The sequence below is a fragment of the Diospyros lotus genome, chromosome 7 (assembly GCF_014633365.1).
Source record: "Diospyros lotus cultivar Yz01 chromosome 7, ASM1463336v1, whole genome shotgun sequence".
Lineage (NCBI taxonomy): Eukaryota > Viridiplantae > Streptophyta > Magnoliopsida > Ericales > Ebenaceae > Diospyros > Diospyros lotus.
The window spans coordinates 31141933-31159058 of NC_068344.1; the positions used below are offsets into that span (position 1 = coordinate 31141933).

The 17126-nt window shown below is 37.2% G+C and overlaps 4 protein-coding genes across 4 annotated transcripts; 2 read left to right on the top strand and 2 right to left on the bottom strand.

Moving 5' to 3' along the window:
* Positions 1-179: 179 nt before the first annotated feature.
* LOC127806839 (VAMP-like protein YKT61) lies at positions 180-6719 on the top strand. The gene is made up of 6 exons (XM_052344377.1): positions 180-478; positions 1701-1798; positions 5313-5417; positions 5579-5644; positions 6235-6321; positions 6434-6719. Exons 1-6 carry the CDS (start codon positions 286-288, stop codon positions 6482-6484), a joined length of 600 nt encoding a protein of 199 aa, XP_052200337.1. The 5' UTR covers positions 180-285; the 3' UTR covers positions 6485-6719.
* Positions 6720-7136: 417 nt separating this feature from the next.
* Positions 7137-8228, bottom strand: LOC127805748 (temperature-induced lipocalin-1-like). The gene is made up of 2 exons (XM_052342506.1): positions 7776-8228; positions 7137-7671 (listed from the first exon to the last, which is right to left on the bottom strand). Exons 1-2 carry the CDS (start codon positions 8145-8147, stop codon positions 7486-7488), a joined length of 558 nt encoding a protein of 185 aa, XP_052198466.1. The 5' UTR covers positions 8148-8228; the 3' UTR covers positions 7137-7485.
* A 554-nt stretch (positions 8229-8782) lies between these two features.
* Positions 8783-11328, bottom strand: LOC127805749 (temperature-induced lipocalin-1-like). Its single transcript, XM_052342507.1, has 2 exons — positions 10636-11328; positions 8783-9173 (listed from the first exon to the last, which is right to left on the bottom strand). The coding sequence occupies exons 1-2, from the start codon at positions 11122-11124 to the stop codon at positions 9042-9044; spliced, it is 621 nt and encodes a 206-aa protein (XP_052198467.1). The 5' UTR covers positions 11125-11328; the 3' UTR covers positions 8783-9041.
* Positions 11329-13368: 2040 nt separating this feature from the next.
* On the top strand, positions 13369-16890 carry LOC127805866 (uncharacterized). The gene is made up of 10 exons (XM_052342680.1): positions 13369-14127; positions 14268-14448; positions 14708-14841; positions 14932-15044; positions 15331-15454; positions 15535-15690; positions 15756-15908; positions 16040-16119; positions 16500-16549; positions 16637-16890. Exons 1-10 carry the CDS (start codon positions 13750-13752, stop codon positions 16765-16767), a joined length of 1500 nt encoding a protein of 499 aa, XP_052198640.1. The 5' UTR covers positions 13369-13749; the 3' UTR covers positions 16768-16890.
* Positions 16891-17126: the final 236 nt, after the last annotated feature.

Consider the following 17126-nt stretch of genomic DNA (forward strand, 5'->3'; position numbering starts at 1 on the left):
AGGCGAGAAATTTCACCTTCTACACTCAACAAAAACGACAGTGAATCAACTTTCTTTCATACCTCTGTTGGCAACGGATTGGATTGTTACACGTAAGCGGTTGTAGCGGCAGAGAAATGTTCCGAAAGCAGGATAGAGAACACAAACGTGCCGCTATATAGTATAGGCAAATACGCGAACCTACTCTGCGAAATTTGTTGCATTAAGCGATCGATTCATTTGATCTTTTTAACCTTTCGAGTTCTGTAGAGAGAGAAACAGAGAGAGAGAGAGAGAGACAGAGAGATGAAGATCACGGCGTTGCTGGTGTTGAAATGCAGCCCGGAAGGGGCAGATCCGGTGATACTGGCGAACGCGTCGGATGTCAGCCACTTCGGCTACTTCCAGAGATCGAGCGTCAGAGAGTTCATCGTCTTCGTGGGTCGCACCGTCGCCAGGCGGACCCCGCCCGGCCAACGCCAATCCGTCCAACACGAAGGTCGGATTTCTCAACCCTTCCTCTTCCTAATCGGGGCCTCGGATCTGGTCTCATGTTTTTTCTTAATTCTGATTAAATTGTTTTCCAGCGTTCAATTTTTGGCTGCTGCACGGATCAAATCCTTGAGAAATGGATTATGTTGATTTTGTAATTTTGGTAATTGGGGGATAGGGGTTTGGGTTTGGATTTAGGAGCTTGATCGAATTCTGACCGTTCTTTTGTTAAGAATTAGAATTTTAATTCACAAACTTTAATATTAGTTTCTTGAAGATTTTGATGAGGGAGTTCATGGTTGTGTTTCGAAGTTTGTTCGGTATCTTGGTAAGGAACATCTTTTGGTTTGAATTTTAGAAGTCTGATACAACTTTGCAAAATTCTTCTGTTAAATAGTCTGCGAATTCACTAGATCTGTTTTGGTGAAGATTTCAAGGAGGTCCTGGTTTGGTTCAAGTTTTCCATGGATCTTAACCTTACATAATCTAGTGGGATTGGGATTATGGGTTTGGATTTCAACTCGATCCAACTTTAGGGAAATCTTTTGCTAAGACACGGGGTTATCACAATTGACAAAATTTTGGAGGATTGTGATTTGGATGTCAGTTTAGAACCTCTATATGAATTTAGGTAGTTCTTCTGCTAAGAAGTAGCTTTTGAATTCAGAAAGGTTAGTACTATGCTGCTGAAGAATATAGGAGAAATCTATCTGTTCTTTTTAGAGTTTGCCCTGTTATCTTGGTAATTCATTGAAATTGGGTCATGGGTTTGGATTTCAAAGCTTTATTCAACTGCAGATAATTGTAAAGGAACTTGGTCTATTCACCAAATTTAGTCTAACGTTGTCAGCATCCAACAAAGGCGTGAGTTCACCAAAATACTTGCATAGTTCGGTGAAATCTTGGCTTCTGTTTGGATTTTGCAGCTTGAGCTGATTTTTCCAATCTTCCCTCTTAGGATCATAGGTTGTGAATTGGAAAATGTATGGTTTTGCTGAAGAATTCAAAAGAAAATCCTATTTTGTTTTAAAGTTTACATTGCAGACTTGGTAAAATTAGGGAACAAGATTACATGTTTGGAGCTACTTGATACAGCTCTGGGCAAGTGTTCATGAATTTTGTTGAGAAACTAGGCTGTTTTCTTCTCACAAGATTTGATTTCTGTGCAAATTTGTTGAGGTAACTTTTTAACTGGTGAAATGAGAATTATTTTCTTTGCTGGTTTACAGAATACAAAGTACATTCACACAATAGGAATGGCCTTTGTGCATTGGGTTTTATGGACGATCATTATCCAGTTCGAAGTGCATTTTCTCTGCTAAACCAGGTATTCTAACTCTTGTGGCCTTTTATATTTATATCATGAGTTGTTATCACTAATTTGATTGATTTCATAGGTGGTATTTTTGTTGTTAACAAGGTTAATGAGTATGAATTAAAAAGAAACTTTGAGATGACTCGTGATAAAGTCCTTACCCTTCAGATATCATGCACTCCAGAGGCTCTGTTGGTACCATTGTGGCTGAGACGTCAACAATATTTAATTACATATGCACTGAAAGTTTAGGTTGGGAGGATGGATGACTATCCACTGAGCTCTCAGTGAGACATATAATTTATTCTTGTTATTATACACTAAGCTGTTTAAATTGGTGACTGAGAACTGCTAAAAGGTTATTTTTCTTGAGATTAGTTGACAGCTGAATGTATTGAAGCACTGAGAGAGAGATAACAGGCATGTCACTCAAATTCTGTTAGGTTGTCATCATATGGAGCAGCCTTAGGAATAATTTCGTTGTAGTCCTTGTTTAAGGTTCTTACTTCACCTTATTGCTTGTATAGAAATTGATGATCAGATAATAGATGGAAGGCATCTGTTGCACCCAGCCAATTGCTTTTGCCTAATCCATATTTGGATGTATTTAGTGGTTTTTTTTATTATGTACGGTGCATGATGTTGTGCTTGAAATTCTTTTGGGTTGAAACACCAATGTATTTTCTTTATTCTTTCTTCTAATGTTGTAAAATAAAACACTATGTCATGCAACATGCATTAGTAGGTCGTTTTACCTAGATTAACATTCACAGGTGTCGTAACCTTTCCAAAGCTATATATATATATATATTTTGCTGAACTTTACGAAGCTATATCGGTTTTTATTATTGTAATTCTCTAAATAGAAGCTGTAACTGTTTGTTATCCTAGTCAGTTTCAAAAGCCATTTCTTTTACCTTTTTTTCTCCCTAGCTATTTAAGCTCCAAATGCTCCAAACTGTTCTAACTTGGCTTCCCCCTTATTAACTTCAGTCTACATTTTTAAACTGCATACTTATGAGAGTTATTAGTTGAATATTTGATCCTTAGAAGGTGATTGGGTACTTCTCATGGTAAGTTTGAATCTTTTGTCTTGTAGTTGTCTGCCTTCCAACATGTTACCACACAGAGGATTTTATCTAACTCAGACATTACGCCTTTTTTAGAGAAGGCTTTGATTGTCAGGACTCACAGAGTTTTGTATGATTGATGGATGTTGCTTTATTACTTTGTTCAGTAGTTATTATTTTTGTCTTTTAAGAAATTGTTTTTAGTATAAAATAGACAAGAGAGGAGGAGCACAGAAAACTAGACCTTACCTTTATGAGAGCCCCTTTTAACTGAAATAATCATTAAAATAATAGCTACATCATTTTCACTAAAAAAAGAAAAAGCTACGTCAATGAACAGATTGCAACGTGACCCAGGGCGACGTCTACTAGATGCTGAAAATTTTGAAATAGCTTCATGGAAGCTTGTCTATACTGGATTTTCTTCCACTCTATATGGCTTAATACACAAATCAGAATTTTCTTTTTTAACAGTTTGTTTTATTTTATGCTAGATTATCTGGGGGATGAAACTCATTTTTAGATTTGCACTAAAATTAAGCATTTATATGCTAAGTTATAATAATACTCAAAAGTAATTAGTTGCTATGAATAATTACTAGTGTTGTGAAACTTAGACTGGATCGGTTCAATTGGGAAAACTTGTAATATCTATTGGACCGGTCTGGCCAAGCTTCAAAAACCAGTTAGCAAAAAAGCAGCCAGTTTTATAGCGAACTGGGCGGTTGAGCAAAACACTGGGTGAATTGGCACGGTTCAACTGCTAGTTCCCTCAAACCACCCTTTCCTTTTCATTCTTGCAACGGATATAAGCTTTTTTTCTTTTGTGGGGTGGGGGAGAGAGAATTGTTCTTCACAACAACCTTCTCCTTTCTTCCCCTGTAACCATGGTTGTGGCAAGCTGGGTCCCTGTGGCTTCTTCCTGGAACAATGGCCCTTTCTGAGAGAGATTCTCTGAACTGAAAGCTCATGTGTAGAGGCTAGAGAGAGAAAGAGATGTGTCAGACGGTTAATTAGATGGAAGAAAGATGCATGAAAGGAAGACAAGTAGTCAATATTGGGGAATGGTCTGGGAAAAATCTTGAGATTGGAGAGAGATTTTTTATTTATTGTTTTTTATCCATTTTTTTAAATGTGTGTTTATGTATGTTCACATAAATTTAAAACGTATTGTAGAATTATGTGATGAATGTTAATTTTTTATTTTTAGATCATATTGTTTTCTTATTATATTTATTTATTTGATAAAAATACATTCTGGTTACAAATGACTTTCTCCCTTTTTCAAGTCAATGCCCTGGTCTAGTTTTCTGGACAAAGGCACACATAAAGTAATTTTCATTGTGCAATTAGCATCTTGTATATTAAAACAATATGTTCTATCTTTTCTTCCAACCAATCATGTAAAGACATGAACGACACATCAAACTTTAATTCCTTTTTTTTTGGTTAAGTAAATGAAACATCAAAGCTTAATTCTATTAGGTGAGGTTGGCTACATGGACTCTTAACTCATTAATCATATCTATCTATAGCCATACAATCGTGAAAAAACATGTTTCTTGAAATCTGAGTGTACACTTTTTTGTATCTTCATCCTCTCCAGATTCCAATTTATTATATTTGATTTTCCTGAAAATCCTACAAGGAAATGAATATGAAAAACATTTGGGATCATTTTGGGTTGTTAATTCTCCATTTTTTGCGTGGTAGTATATCATATTTCAGAATGAGTTTGGATATTCATTTTTCTAATAAAATGGTTTTATCTTTGAACTCTCACTTTGTCTACTCTTTTCTTTTTCAATTTTTATATCCTGAAAAGAAAGGTGAAGTTATACAATGCAAAGCCTGTGAGGCTGGAGGTGTGGAGAGATGTTTTGGAGTGTTACACGAGTTACTATTTCCAGGCATGTGAATGGGTACCCAATTAACACATTTAAAATCCCCCAACTAAAACCAGTATGAAAATTCATAATTGGGGGATATTGCCATTAGGCTTATTTGAATATTTATCAAAAACAAGTATGTAAATGGGGTTAATTTCAGAACCCATATACATCCCTAACTATTTGCTTTGCCTCCATCTCTGAAGTCTGAACCCTGCCAAGTCAACAGATAAAGAAAAATGGGGGGGGAGGGGGAAGAGGAAAAGAGCTTTGTTTGTTTGGGTTGGTGAATTGGTCACTTTGAGAATGCTTATATTTGTAAAATTGTTTCCTTTAATTGTCTTTTATCATGATGTTTTGAAACCCAAAGCCATATTTTCATTATAACAACTTACTCTTGTTAAATGTCTTGTGAAGTGAGTTACTGGGAATATAGGAAGTCTTTTTAGTTAAAGTATTAGAGAATCAATTCATAGATTCTTCAAGTTAATATCTCGAAATTTAGTATGTATAATAATTGGGCAATGTTGATTTAATAGGTTGGTGATATATTAATTTCTATTTCAGGTGCTAGATGAATACCAGAAAAATTTTGGGGATTCATGGAGAACAGTGCAAGCTGATAGCACTGAACAATGGCCATTTCTGAATGCAGCTCTCTCCAAATATCAGGTATCTACCCTTGCTTTGTAAGTTGTGTTAACAGGACCGTTAGATTGCATTTATTACTATTCTTGCTTTCATCATAAAATATTTTCAGTTAATTCTCTTGACATTGTGCTGAGATGACCTTACACAATTGGTTCTTCTGTCTTTTCTGTTCAATTTTTCAGGATCCAGCTGAAGCTGACAAATTGTTGAAAATTCAGAGAGAATTGGATGAAACAAAAATTATCCTTGTGAGTTGAGATATACCTGCATTAGCTAATGGATTTCTTCAAAATCCTGGTTTCTATTTCTTATAGCTCTATATCATGCATGTTGCATGTGGAAAATTTTGTTTTAAATTGAAAAACGGGTGTTTGGCTGAGACGATTATAAGAAGTTTGGTAGCTTCTGATGGAAGTAGAAACCTGTATTTATCAGATTTGCGTCTGCTGGATTTCACATTTTCACATAGTTGTAGACATGTTCTTTTTTGACTGCCAAACTTAGTTATATATTATGCACAACAAATGAAAGGGTTTTATTGTATTCTTTCCCACCTGGTTCGGCAATCGCAGATATTGTTCTTTTTAGGTTGATATCCAGTCTTACCTCAAAATAGTGGGAAACTGTTATGACATGTTTCTGCTGATGGCGTAGTAGGCTTGGGATGAACTTGCTTGGGTAGAACTTGAGAATAAGACATTGAGCAAAGTCTTTTGGTTGAGATGGCTTGGAGGTTTAAAATATACAAAATTTGCCATGATCTTGTCTGAACCATCACATTCTGCGAATATATCATTTTTTTCAATGCTAAATTTCTCTTGATATATCTTTGCAACAGCACAAGACCATCGATAGTGTGCTTGCACGGGGTGAGAAGCTGGATAGCTTAGTTGAGAAGAGTTCGGATCTCAGCACAGCTTCACAGGTACATCTGGATGACTCCCAGTTGCTTAGTGCATTCTTTTATGTTACTGCTGCCCCGTGTAATGTTACTGTATTTCTAATAAAAAGAACCTGGTGGTGGTTTGTTCAAACAGATGTTTTACAAGCAGGCAAAGAAAACCAATCAATGTTGCACGATACTGTAAGCTTTCTTTAGCAAGGAGGCCAGCCAATCAATGTCATTTACCTGTTCTGGGTTGGGTGTTTAAAATACGTCGTCGTCGTCATCATTCGGATTACGAAATTGTGATTGCTGTCAATATAATATATGCTTTTCATCAATTATTCACTATGGCGTAGTTGTATGGTTTTGGCTCTCGTATGTGCCTGTTTTTGGATTGAGAAATTAAAAAAAGGTGGAGGAACTGATTGATGTTGGAATTTTGCTCTTTGTGGATTGCCAAAATGTGTTCGAGGGATGAATATGAATGCATCCCTGACCCTGAGATGGTAGAGACGGGACGGGCATTTGTTCAAAATCAAACTAGAAAATTTGTTTGATGCCTTGCGTTATCTGTGACAAAAAAATCAGTTTGTGCTAGTAGTTATGATATAAAATGGTTCCTAATTTTGACTAAACTATAGTCCATTTTATTAAATTGCAACATTATTCACCTTTTAAATTAAATTATCACTTTTTATATTATATGTTCGTTAAGAAATTTATTGAAAGTGTATAAAACGTTAAATAGTCATAATTAACTCCAATTTGAGTGATTTAAGTGGGGCAGAATGTCGTCATGTTTCTAGTGACCATCAAATGAAGTAATATGTTACAAATTACTTATAACGTTTACTTTTATTTGCTTCTAAAATCAAATATCTATGACATTACTGTCATTATTTTTCAAATAAAATTTACATTGAAACACTATTTCCATTCCCATAACATCCAAACACAGAGACGTGTGAACAAGCAAACCAACAAGATAAAAGACACATGGTCCAAAATTAAACTCTATTTCTCTGCTAAATTTATACCACTCATTAGAATCTAACTCATTATTCAAAGTTTGCTGCTAGGCTTTTAAACTAGTTCACATAAAAAAAGGGTGGGTTTGCTGCTAGGATTTCAGGCCATTTTCTTTCTTTCTTTCTTTCATACACAGAATTCTATTAATCTTCCATTTCCATTTTCCACCACTGCCTACTTTCCCAGAATGGATTTAAACCACCAAATCCCTTTGGTGTCTTTGGGGCCTTCTTCTCCCTCTGGTGGGGGATTAGTATGCTGCGTCTTTTGAAGTTTGCTCACATCATATCCTTCATCTTGGGCCCTCTTAACAAGCTGCTTGTAGATCTCTTCGTCCAGATGGTTCTCTCTGCACAATATCTACAACAAAATAACATCCCACCAGAAGAATTATAAAAATATTCATTATGTTTTCGAATCTTGAAACTGTTTTAATGTGAGGAGATATGTAGGTAGAAACATACCCACAGTAGGTTCTTGGAGGGCTGGCCGACGAGAGCATACTGATAATTATCATCAAGGAACAAGACCCAGTAGTCCCCAACAACAGGGAAGATGGGCAAGGATGGAGGGACAGAGAATTTGACCTTGAGCTTGGCCTCATCACTAGAAGGGTCAACCTTGTAGGCAGTGCCTTCTATGGACCCTCTCTTGCCATCACTCCAAGTCTCATTGAGCACGTGAACAGTTCCATCATCCTTCAAAGTGTAGGTGGCCCTTGTGTTCATCCCATTCTTGGGCTGATCCCTTGATGGGAATGAAGCTATCTCATACCACCTGCCCATGTACCTCTTGATGTCCAGCCCCTTCACCACTTCCATCTCTTTCTTGGCCATTTTCTTCACAAGGAAATTGATTTGGAGAGGGTTTTGGGAGAGAAAGATGTTAAGGGTTTATGGGTTTAGTTCAATGATAGTCACAAGGTGGAGAGGAGATTGGCTATATAAAGCAAGAAGGTGAAAATTTGGGAACGTTCTAGAATGGTTTTGAATACTTTCAGATGAAGTAACCAGTTAAACCATGGTTTTAATTTGAAGCACAACAACAACAGCTTTATCTTTGGTAAGAAATAATTTTTTTTGATAAAAAAAATTTAGAAACATCTAGATGTAAAAGGAGCAAACCCCACTCCCTGTCTAATAGTGCATCCATGAGACAAATAATACTCTTGTTAAGTTTTAGACAATGCTATAACGAGCATTGTCTAAACGAGCAATAATCTTATAATGAGCATTGTCTAAATATTTAGGCAAATTAATTTCTTTATTTTTAAATTTGTAATAATCTTATAACGAGCAATCGACTAAACTTCAAAAATATAAAAAAATCGCTCACAAAGAGAGTTAAACATGAATTTTTTTTACAAACAATTCAATTCTAATGCCAATTGAACTATCACCTTAGTCACATGATAACTTTAATGAATTAAATTATTATGTATAAAAATTCTTGATAACTTTAATGAATTAAATTATTATGTATAAAAATTGTTTATGAAACTTTTATTTATATAATAATATCTGTTACACAATGGACCTTACCATACAAATGTAATTATATTCTTGAAAAAAAAAAAAAAGACAACAATCCCAAGTTCACAGGCTTCTCTAAAAGAAGCACTGGTAACAAGCAAATAGGAGAAACCATCCCTAATCCATCCAAAATCTTGGCAATGCAAGTTTTGAATCCCTTTATTTCTTGAAATATATATGGTTTCAGCGTCCGTTTGCTCATTGTAGCTTTGGAGGAGGATTTGTTTGTTTTGTCTTCTGAAGCTTGGTCACATCATATCCCTCATCTTTGGCCATCTTCACGAGCTTCTTGTACTTCTTCTCATCAATATGGTTCTTTCGGGATAATATCTGCACAAAACATAACACACCCAGAAGACTCAACAAGTGCATGCAATAAACTACTGAGTCATAGATAGTTTTAACAGAAACTACAAAACTGCAGAGATTCTGAATATGCTGCTGTTTGAGAAAACCCAGCTCCCTTAGCAGTTAGCAACAAAAACTTTGGTTAGCAATAGCAGCAGCATCTTGACATGCCCACCTTCAATTTTGGGGGCAAAGTCTTGGGAATCTCAAATTTGTACGGGGACTTGGATATATGTATAGATATATTAACGGAAAATTTTATCCGCAATCCGTGAAATTGCTCTTTACAACCCATATTATATAAAATTCTCTACTAATTTTAAAATTCCTAATTTAGTCTCACCTCTCGCTCCCGCACTATATGCATACATATACACATAAATACATACGTATATATATATACACAAAGGCGACAGTCATGGTTGCTGACCCATCGCCATTAGTCTCAGGGGCGGATGTAGGGGGGTTTTGGCATGGGCTTCAGCCCGTGCTAGTCCCAGCTAAATAGTAAAATATATATATAACCTAAATAGTAATATATATATATAAATATATAAAAGCCTAGGCACAGCCCAACCCCAAGCCCTCCTCTGCATCCGCCCCTGATTAGTCCCCTGCCACACTCTTGCTCTCTCTTTCTCTGTACAATGGTCGCGAGTTGTAACAGATAGAAGAGAGAAAGAGAGTGGGTCGGCTGCCATGATTGACCCACACACATATATATAAATACACATATATGTATACACACACAGTATGGTCGCAGTCATGAAACCCAGCCCAGCACACACATATATATATATATATACACACTCACACACGAAAGCATGGTCACTCCCATCAGAAACCTCCGCCCCGACCCCTCCTTACCCCGGCGATGCCGAGACCCTGCGTGTGTGTATATATATATATGTGTGTGTGTGTTTCTGTGTGTGTATATATATGTGTGTGCGTGCATGGGTTCGCCATGGCCGACCCACTATCTCTCTCTCTGTGATGGCCGTCAGGTGGGTCGGCTTCCATGGTCGCGGCCATGGAATGTGTATGTATATATATGTGTGTGGGTTGATCATAGCAGTCGATTCACTTTCTCTCTTCTCTACTGTAAGTAGGGTTAAAATGAGAATTTTAAAGTTAGTAAAATATTTTATTTGATGTGGGCTCTGAAAAATAATTTCACGAGCTGCAGATAGAATTTTTCTATATCAACTCAACTCAACTTAACTTATGAGTGAAATATCCATCATGCCCTTATTTGATATAATAAATGATATGGTCTCACCCATCAAGGGAGGGTATAGTGAGTATTTTACTTTATTGTATTATTTATTTTTTAAATTTATCAAAAATAAAAATTATATTATTCATTTTCATTCCATCCCTCCCCAAACGCACCCTAATATCGTCATCCTGCAAGTGTGAATATAAACAAAGAAAGAGAACTTACAAACAGAGACATCCTGGTAGGCTCGCCGACCAAAGCATACTGATAACGCCGATCAATGTACAGGACCCAGTAGTTGCCGATCACTGGAACATTGGGGAAACGGAGCTTGAACTTGGCCTCATCGCTGGACGGGTGGGCCCTGTAAGCCACCCCTTCAATGGCGATCCTTTTGCCGTTGACAAAAGCCTCATTCAGCACATTCACGGTGCCGTCGGCCCTCAAGCTGTAGGTCGCCCGCGTGTTGGTGGCGTTCGGCGGCATAAACGGCTGCGGAAAGGAAGCTATCTCGTACCACCGCCCCATGTATCTCTTCAGATCCAGCCCCTTCACCACTCTCAGCTCTTTCTGGTCTGCTTTTCCCGATTCCGGCGAGGCGGATTTCTTGGGGTTTTGAGATGTGGGTGTCGGTGAAGAAGCGTTTATGGAGAAGTTGCAGAGAAGAACCAGAAAACACAGTGAAGCGACGACGGTCTTGAGAGGAAGAGCCATCTTGGTGAACTAAGAAAATAGAAAAGTGGCTATATGATGTCTATATATATATATATACATATAGAAAACAAAATTGTCAATCGATGCTGTTACGTGCTCCTTCCTTAGACATTGATATGGAATTTCTCTCTTGCTGTGTGAAATAACTTATGCTAGAAGAGTCGTCATTTTTGTATTTCATTTATGTTGGTCCGAGTGAGTGTGAATTCTCTAACCATGCTCAAACAAGCTCCAGTGTGAATTCTTAATTTTATTTTCGCTCAATTTCTTGCCGGCTATGGCATGGGTTGGGACGTGGCTAGTTTGAGGCCATAGACGTGGTTGTTGGAAGAAGGTTCGAGTTCTAGGCTTCATTGAAATGCAATTCCATGGCCATGGGGTTTGAAGTATGGGTGTGACAATGGACCACAAGAGCAAAATTGACACATGATATGATATGATGTTTGGCTTGTTAGTTAAGGCTTGTTTGGAATAGAGTGTATTATTAGCAACCCAATGGAGAAAGAGTAGAAAATGAAAAATAATATAAAGTATTTCACTTTGTTTGGAAGAGCAAAAGGAAACGAATGAAATAAGAACATATTGAACAAGAAATGGCCATTAGTGCACTTTTTAGTAGAAAGACAAATGCAGCATCTATAGATGAAAAGTGTTTCTGTCGATTTATATTTCATTTCCTTATTACCATCTCTTCTAAACAAAAGAATCATTTTCTGTTTATTTTCGTTCTCATAGCATTTAATTATATATATATATATATTAGTAACAATTTTGAGTGTAGGGACCAGACAAATTATTATTATTATTATTATTTATTTGTTCGAACAAAGGCAAAGGTGGGAGGCATGTGACCAAACAGTTCTAAAGGTGGCTTGGTTGGTTTTTTATGCCTCAAAAAGAGTTCTTGACCCATAACCTTTACTGAGAAAGGGTCTAAACATTATGTACTTCCGGAAATGGGTGAGGGGTCAGCATCAGCATTAGCATTCAGAGTAGGAGCTAAGGAGTAATAGTTAAGGGGTTTGAGTTGCTTGGTAACAAGTTTTCTCGAAGAAAATGAAAAGCATTTTGTGATAGATCTGATTGTCTAAAATGTGATTTTGGTCTACTAGTTTAGATTTGTTAAAAGGGTCCCAAGATACAGTGGACTCATTTGGTTGAGCATGACTTGCAGTTAGTTAACTATACTATATGTCTAAAAAGTTGACATTTATTCCACCTCTTTTGATTCACTAACTCCATTTATTTGGTCAATTTAATATATAAAGAAAACTAATCATTTTGATTTTAGAAACATTTGATCGACTAAACCTTTTTAGTAGTTTTCTAAATTGGGTGCTAATTAACCTCAAAAGGTAACATAGATAATTTACCGCACATATTCAGGAGTTTGAGTACCAAGAGATCGTGAGTTTGAAACTAAATTTGTATGGGACAATGTATCAATTGTGATTATTCTCGGGGTCACAAGAACATGTCAAAGACTTAAGCTTACTTGGTGCACGACTATTGCCTAGTCGGTCGTAGCCTGTAAGTTATAGGGAATAATGTGACGTTCTCTATCAAAGATTGAAAAATAGTGAGGCTTTCTCAAATTCCTAACGTATAAAAAATATAAATTAGGTACTAATTGTGTCTTATCCTAAAAAATATATTTTTTATCATTTTATTAATTTATTTTAAATAATATTTTAAATTATTTTATTGACTTAAAATATTATTGACAAATAAAAATTTATAAAATAGATACAAAGTTAAAAATGTATATAATTGTCAATACAAATACACCATACTATTTTATATTTGAAACTATAAAATGTAGGAGTGTCACCTAAATGTAACATTTTAAAATTTAAAATATAAAACACAAAATTATAAACAATACACTAAAACAATATATATATATACGTGTACTAAATTATATCTCAATATATAATCATAATTTAAAAATATTTTTATTTATCGAGCCTGTGGGCCATGCTAGGCCACAGAGCCCAGGACCCTTAACCCAACATGATCCACAGCATGGCCCACGTCTGTGTGGAGTGACTCAGAGCTTGATTAACCCCTATCGTAAAGATGGCAAGACAATCCGGACAACGGTCTCTGCGTCGGGGTAATATTTATGATCACATACTTTTAAATATACTTTCACTAGAGGGGGTAGGGGGGAGGGGCTACAGCCCTTTTGTTGATAGGTAGAAAATCTGAAAGGAAAGGTGGAGCACAAACAAGCACTGATGTCCTCAGGGATGATGGTCGTTGTTTGTTGTTGGGTGAACTGGAGGCTCCCGCCACCCCACGCGGCGGTTCGCCGGTGGCAAGTGCAGCCAGGCGCCCTGGTTTAATACTTCTCCTTGGCTGTGGTTGGCTGCTACCCAACAAAAAATCCCATCAAGAGATGATCCAAATCATGTCTAAAAAGTTGCACAACTTGACAAAATGCCAACCCAGAAACTGTCGCAAAACAAACAAACCTCCCTCAAATGGAGAAATACAAAAACATCACTATACTTCCACAACAAAAAGTGAGCAACTTCTTCACGAGAGAGAGAGAGAGAGAGAGAGAGAGAAAGAGAATGAGTCCCTCTTCTACCTTCCTCTTGCTACTTCTCTAGAGAGAGAATGAATCCCTCTTCTACCTTCCTCTTGCTACTTCTCTTCACCATCAATATAACGACGGTGAAATCGATCCCTGCTTTCTTCCCAATAGGAGCCTACCAATCCTCTCTTACAAAACGAGATGTGGCTCCGAAAGAATCGAAGCCAAAGACACCATACAAGGTCCATTACTTTCCTCAGCTTCTGGACCATTTTACCTTCAAACCCCAGAGCTCCAAGATTTTTCACCAGAAGTATCTCATCAATAGCCATTACTGGCACCATGGAGGCCCCATCTTCGTCTACACTGGCAATGAAGGGGATATTGAGTGGTTTGCAGCCAACACTGGCTTCATGCTTGACATTGCTCCCAAGTTCCATGCCCTCCTGCTTTTCATTGAAGTAATACACTATCCTTCTTTGATGTTTATAAAGATTGTCACTCTTTTTGTGTCTATATGTCTGTTGATGAAAATCTGCGTGGTTTTGAAGGAGGGTGCTGAGATTACTTCTGGGTTTTATTTGTTTGTGTGATTTTCCAGCACAGGTTTTATGGAGAATCAATGCCATTTGGGAAGGACTCCTACAAATCTGCGAAGACATTGGGGTACTTGAATTCACAGCAAGCCTTGGCTGATTTCGCACTTCTGATCAGGAGTTTGAAGCAGAATCTGTCTACTGAGGCTTCCCCTGTTGTGGTCTTTGGTGGGTCTTATGGAGGAAGTAAGTTGAAGGAGCCCCCAAAATTGCTTTTTACCGATTTAATCTGACTATCAGCTTGATCTTTAGGAGAGGGTCTTGTGCTCAGTGAATCAAACGTTTGAGAGTGACATTTCATGTCTGCCTGGACTTCTCTTGTACTTTGCTTTTCCTTTTACCCTTAGAACAGTAGGAATATTTGCTTGTAACTGTTGCATTTATTTCCACTGTAAATTATTTTCATTAATGGAACAGCCATTCGTACCTTGTCATTTTGTTACAGTGTTGGCAGCCTGGTTTAGACTGAAATACCCTCATATAGCACTTGGGGCTTTAGCATCTTCTGCCCCAATCTTGCAGTTTGAAGACATAACTCCATGGTCAAGCTTCTATGACGCCGTTTCCCAGGATTACAAGGTCTGTAGGGAAAAAAGCGTAATTCTCCTTTTCTTTTCACTTTTTCTTCTGTTATTCTCTGTATCTTTTAACCATAAGCTGTATGCTCAGGATGCAAGCTTGAATTGCTTTGAGGTGATAAAGGGGAGCTGGCAAGAACTGGAAGATCTGTCAACTCAGAAAGAAGGATTGACAGAACTCAGCAAAACCTTCAGAACTTGCAAGTGAGTTTAGTCATGGACATAACAAATGCCTGTGCTTAGAAGGTTTTGTATAATCTCATTATCTCTTTAGATTGCTGACCAAATAAAAGAATTGGCCCTTTACATTCATTTACTAATGGGTTTAAAACTTTAAGAAATTGCATTATCCATGGTTCCAGGAGTACTAAGAATTAAAATGAAAAATTACTTAATGTTCACAATTCCTGGGACTCATTGGCTTCTCAATTTTAATTGTTGCTTTTCTCAACCTTCTTGGTAATCACAAGTCATATTCTTCAAATTCCAGGAATCTTCAATCGATGTATTCTGTTCGAAACTGGTTGTGGACTGCTTTTGTTTATACAGCCATGGTCAATTATCCCACCAATGCCAATTTCATGATGCCATTACCTGCTTATCCCGTGCAAGCGGTATGACCCGCTTATATAATGGCCATTCTCAATGCAGTTTCAAATCTCTTTCCATAACTGGCTTTCTTGTTTGAATGAAGATGTGCAATATTATCGATGGATTGTCACCTACGGCGACAAAGCTTAGCAGAGCTTTCGCAGCCGCAAGCTTGTATTACAACTATTCACAGACAGAAAAATGTTTCAACTTGGAAAGTGGGACTGATGCTCATGGCCTCCATGGTTGGGACTGGCAGGTTAGCAATTATTTCTCATTGACAGAGAAGAAGAAGAAGATAAAGTCTTATAAATGTTTTTTCAGTCGTGTACAGAGATGGTCATGCCAATGACTCTTTCCCATGAGAGCATGTTTCCTCCATCTTCCTTCGATTACAAGGAATTTGCAGAGAATTGCAGGAAGAATTATGGAGTTACGCCTCGGCCACACTGGATTACTACAGAATTTGGTGGCAACGTGAGTTTTAGTATAAAATTTTATACATCTTCCCTCCCATATTACATTCATATAATGCTACTTAAACTTCCATTCTGTATAAGAGGTTCTTATGCTTACGTTCAGCTTTGCTGAATTTGATGCTTGTGCAGAAAATAGAGCAAGTGCTGAAAAGATCAGGTAGTAACATAATATTTTCCAATGGAATGCAAGATCCTTGGAGCAGAGGCAGGTCAGTTCAACTCTTCAACTCATGCAGCATCCTTCAGAATTTCAAGAACAATGATTCCACAAAATCATATGCTTCTTCCCCTCTTTCAATCTTAGTTGACCTTGACCTGGTTTCTGGTAAATGCCAAATGTGCTCGATTTTTCATTCTTATTGGTACTGGAGGCAGTATGATCATCAGCCCTTTGTTGGGTTATAGATAACTCTGCTTATGACTCTGTCCATCTCTATATATACAACAACATACCGGCCTTTATCCCATGGGGTCGGTTATATAAATTTTAATTTTGCCAAGTTAGATACTTTCGCAACTTCTGTTTTAAGTGTAGGGAATTATAACTTCAGCCCACTAATATACCCATTTTGAATTGTGGATTGCTCAGTGTGCTCAAGAACATATCAGCTAGCATTGTAGCATTGGTGACCAAGAAAGGTAGAATCAAAGCTTTGTTTGTTTGGTCTCCCAATTGGTTTAGTCATGTTAACTGATGACTTTTTGTTAATCTAATGAATGATTTAGGGGCTCATCATGTCGATCTTCGATCTGCAACAAAGGAAGATCCGGACTGGCTTGTTGAGCAGAGGAGGCAAGAAGTGGAGATCATTCAGAAGTGGATAGATCAGTACTATATGGATATAAAACAAGCATGAAAGATCCCTCTTTTTTGACTGAAGATATGCAAATTCCCACTTTTTGTGTTGTTTTATGGTGATGAAGGGTGCTTTTAGCATTCACTTTGTATTAAGACTCAAATGTACACGAAACTTGTGTTTCATTCCATCATTGTGGGTGCTGTCTTGTCAGTCAAACTGGAGTCGTGAAGCATTGTGGCCTGTCAGTCTTTGCTGCCTAATCAACAATAATGATCCTCCATCGCCTAATCAACCAAAGTTTAAATCAGGTAATGGCAGGAGTCAACTTACCACCTAAATGAAGTATTTTTAGTAAACTCATTCGTAATTTAAAATGATAAGGAAAGAAGTAGAGGACCCGATCCCATCAGAGTAAT

What these genes read in the sequence shown, in the direction of transcription:
- LOC127806839 (XM_052344377.1), top strand. Translation starts at nt 286, where the DNA reads ATGAAGATCACGGCGTTGCTGGTGTTGAAATGCAGCCCGGAAGGGGCA. An exon ending in ATGAAACAAAAATTATCCTT is followed by an intron (nt 5,645 to 6,234) that starts GTGAGTTGAGAT and finishes TCTTTGCAACAG; the next exon opens with CACAAGACCATCGATAGTGT. An exon ending in ATCTCAGCACAGCTTCACAG is followed by an intron (nt 6,322 to 6,433) that starts GTACATCTGGAT and finishes TTGTTCAAACAG; the next exon opens with ATGTTTTACAAGCAGGCAAA.
- LOC127805748 (XM_052342506.1), bottom strand. Translation starts at nt 8,147, where the DNA reads ATGGCCAAGAAAGAGATGGAAGTGGTGAAGGGGCTGGACATCAAGAGG. An exon ending in CCTCCAAGAACCTACTGTGG is followed by an intron (nt 7,672 to 7,775) that starts GTATGTTTCTAC and finishes ATTTTGTTGTAG; the next exon opens with ATATTGTGCAGAGAGAACCA.
- LOC127805749 (XM_052342507.1), bottom strand. Translation starts at nt 11,124, where the DNA reads ATGGCTCTTCCTCTCAAGACCGTCGTCGCTTCACTGTGTTTTCTGGTT. An exon ending in CTACCAGGATGTCTCTGTTT is followed by an intron (nt 9,174 to 10,635) that starts GTAAGTTCTCTT and finishes TGTTTTGTGCAG; the next exon opens with ATATTATCCCGAAAGAACCA.
- LOC127805866 (XM_052342680.1), top strand. Translation starts at nt 13,750, where the DNA reads ATGAATCCCTCTTCTACCTTCCTCTTGCTACTTCTCTTCACCATCAAT. An exon ending in TGGTGGGTCTTATGGAGGAA is followed by an intron (nt 14,449 to 14,707) that starts GTAAGTTGAAGG and finishes ATTTTGTTACAG; the next exon opens with TGTTGGCAGCCTGGTTTAGA. An exon ending in CTGCTTATCCCGTGCAAGCG is followed by an intron (nt 15,455 to 15,534) that starts GTATGACCCGCT and finishes GTTTGAATGAAG; the next exon opens with ATGTGCAATATTATCGATGG.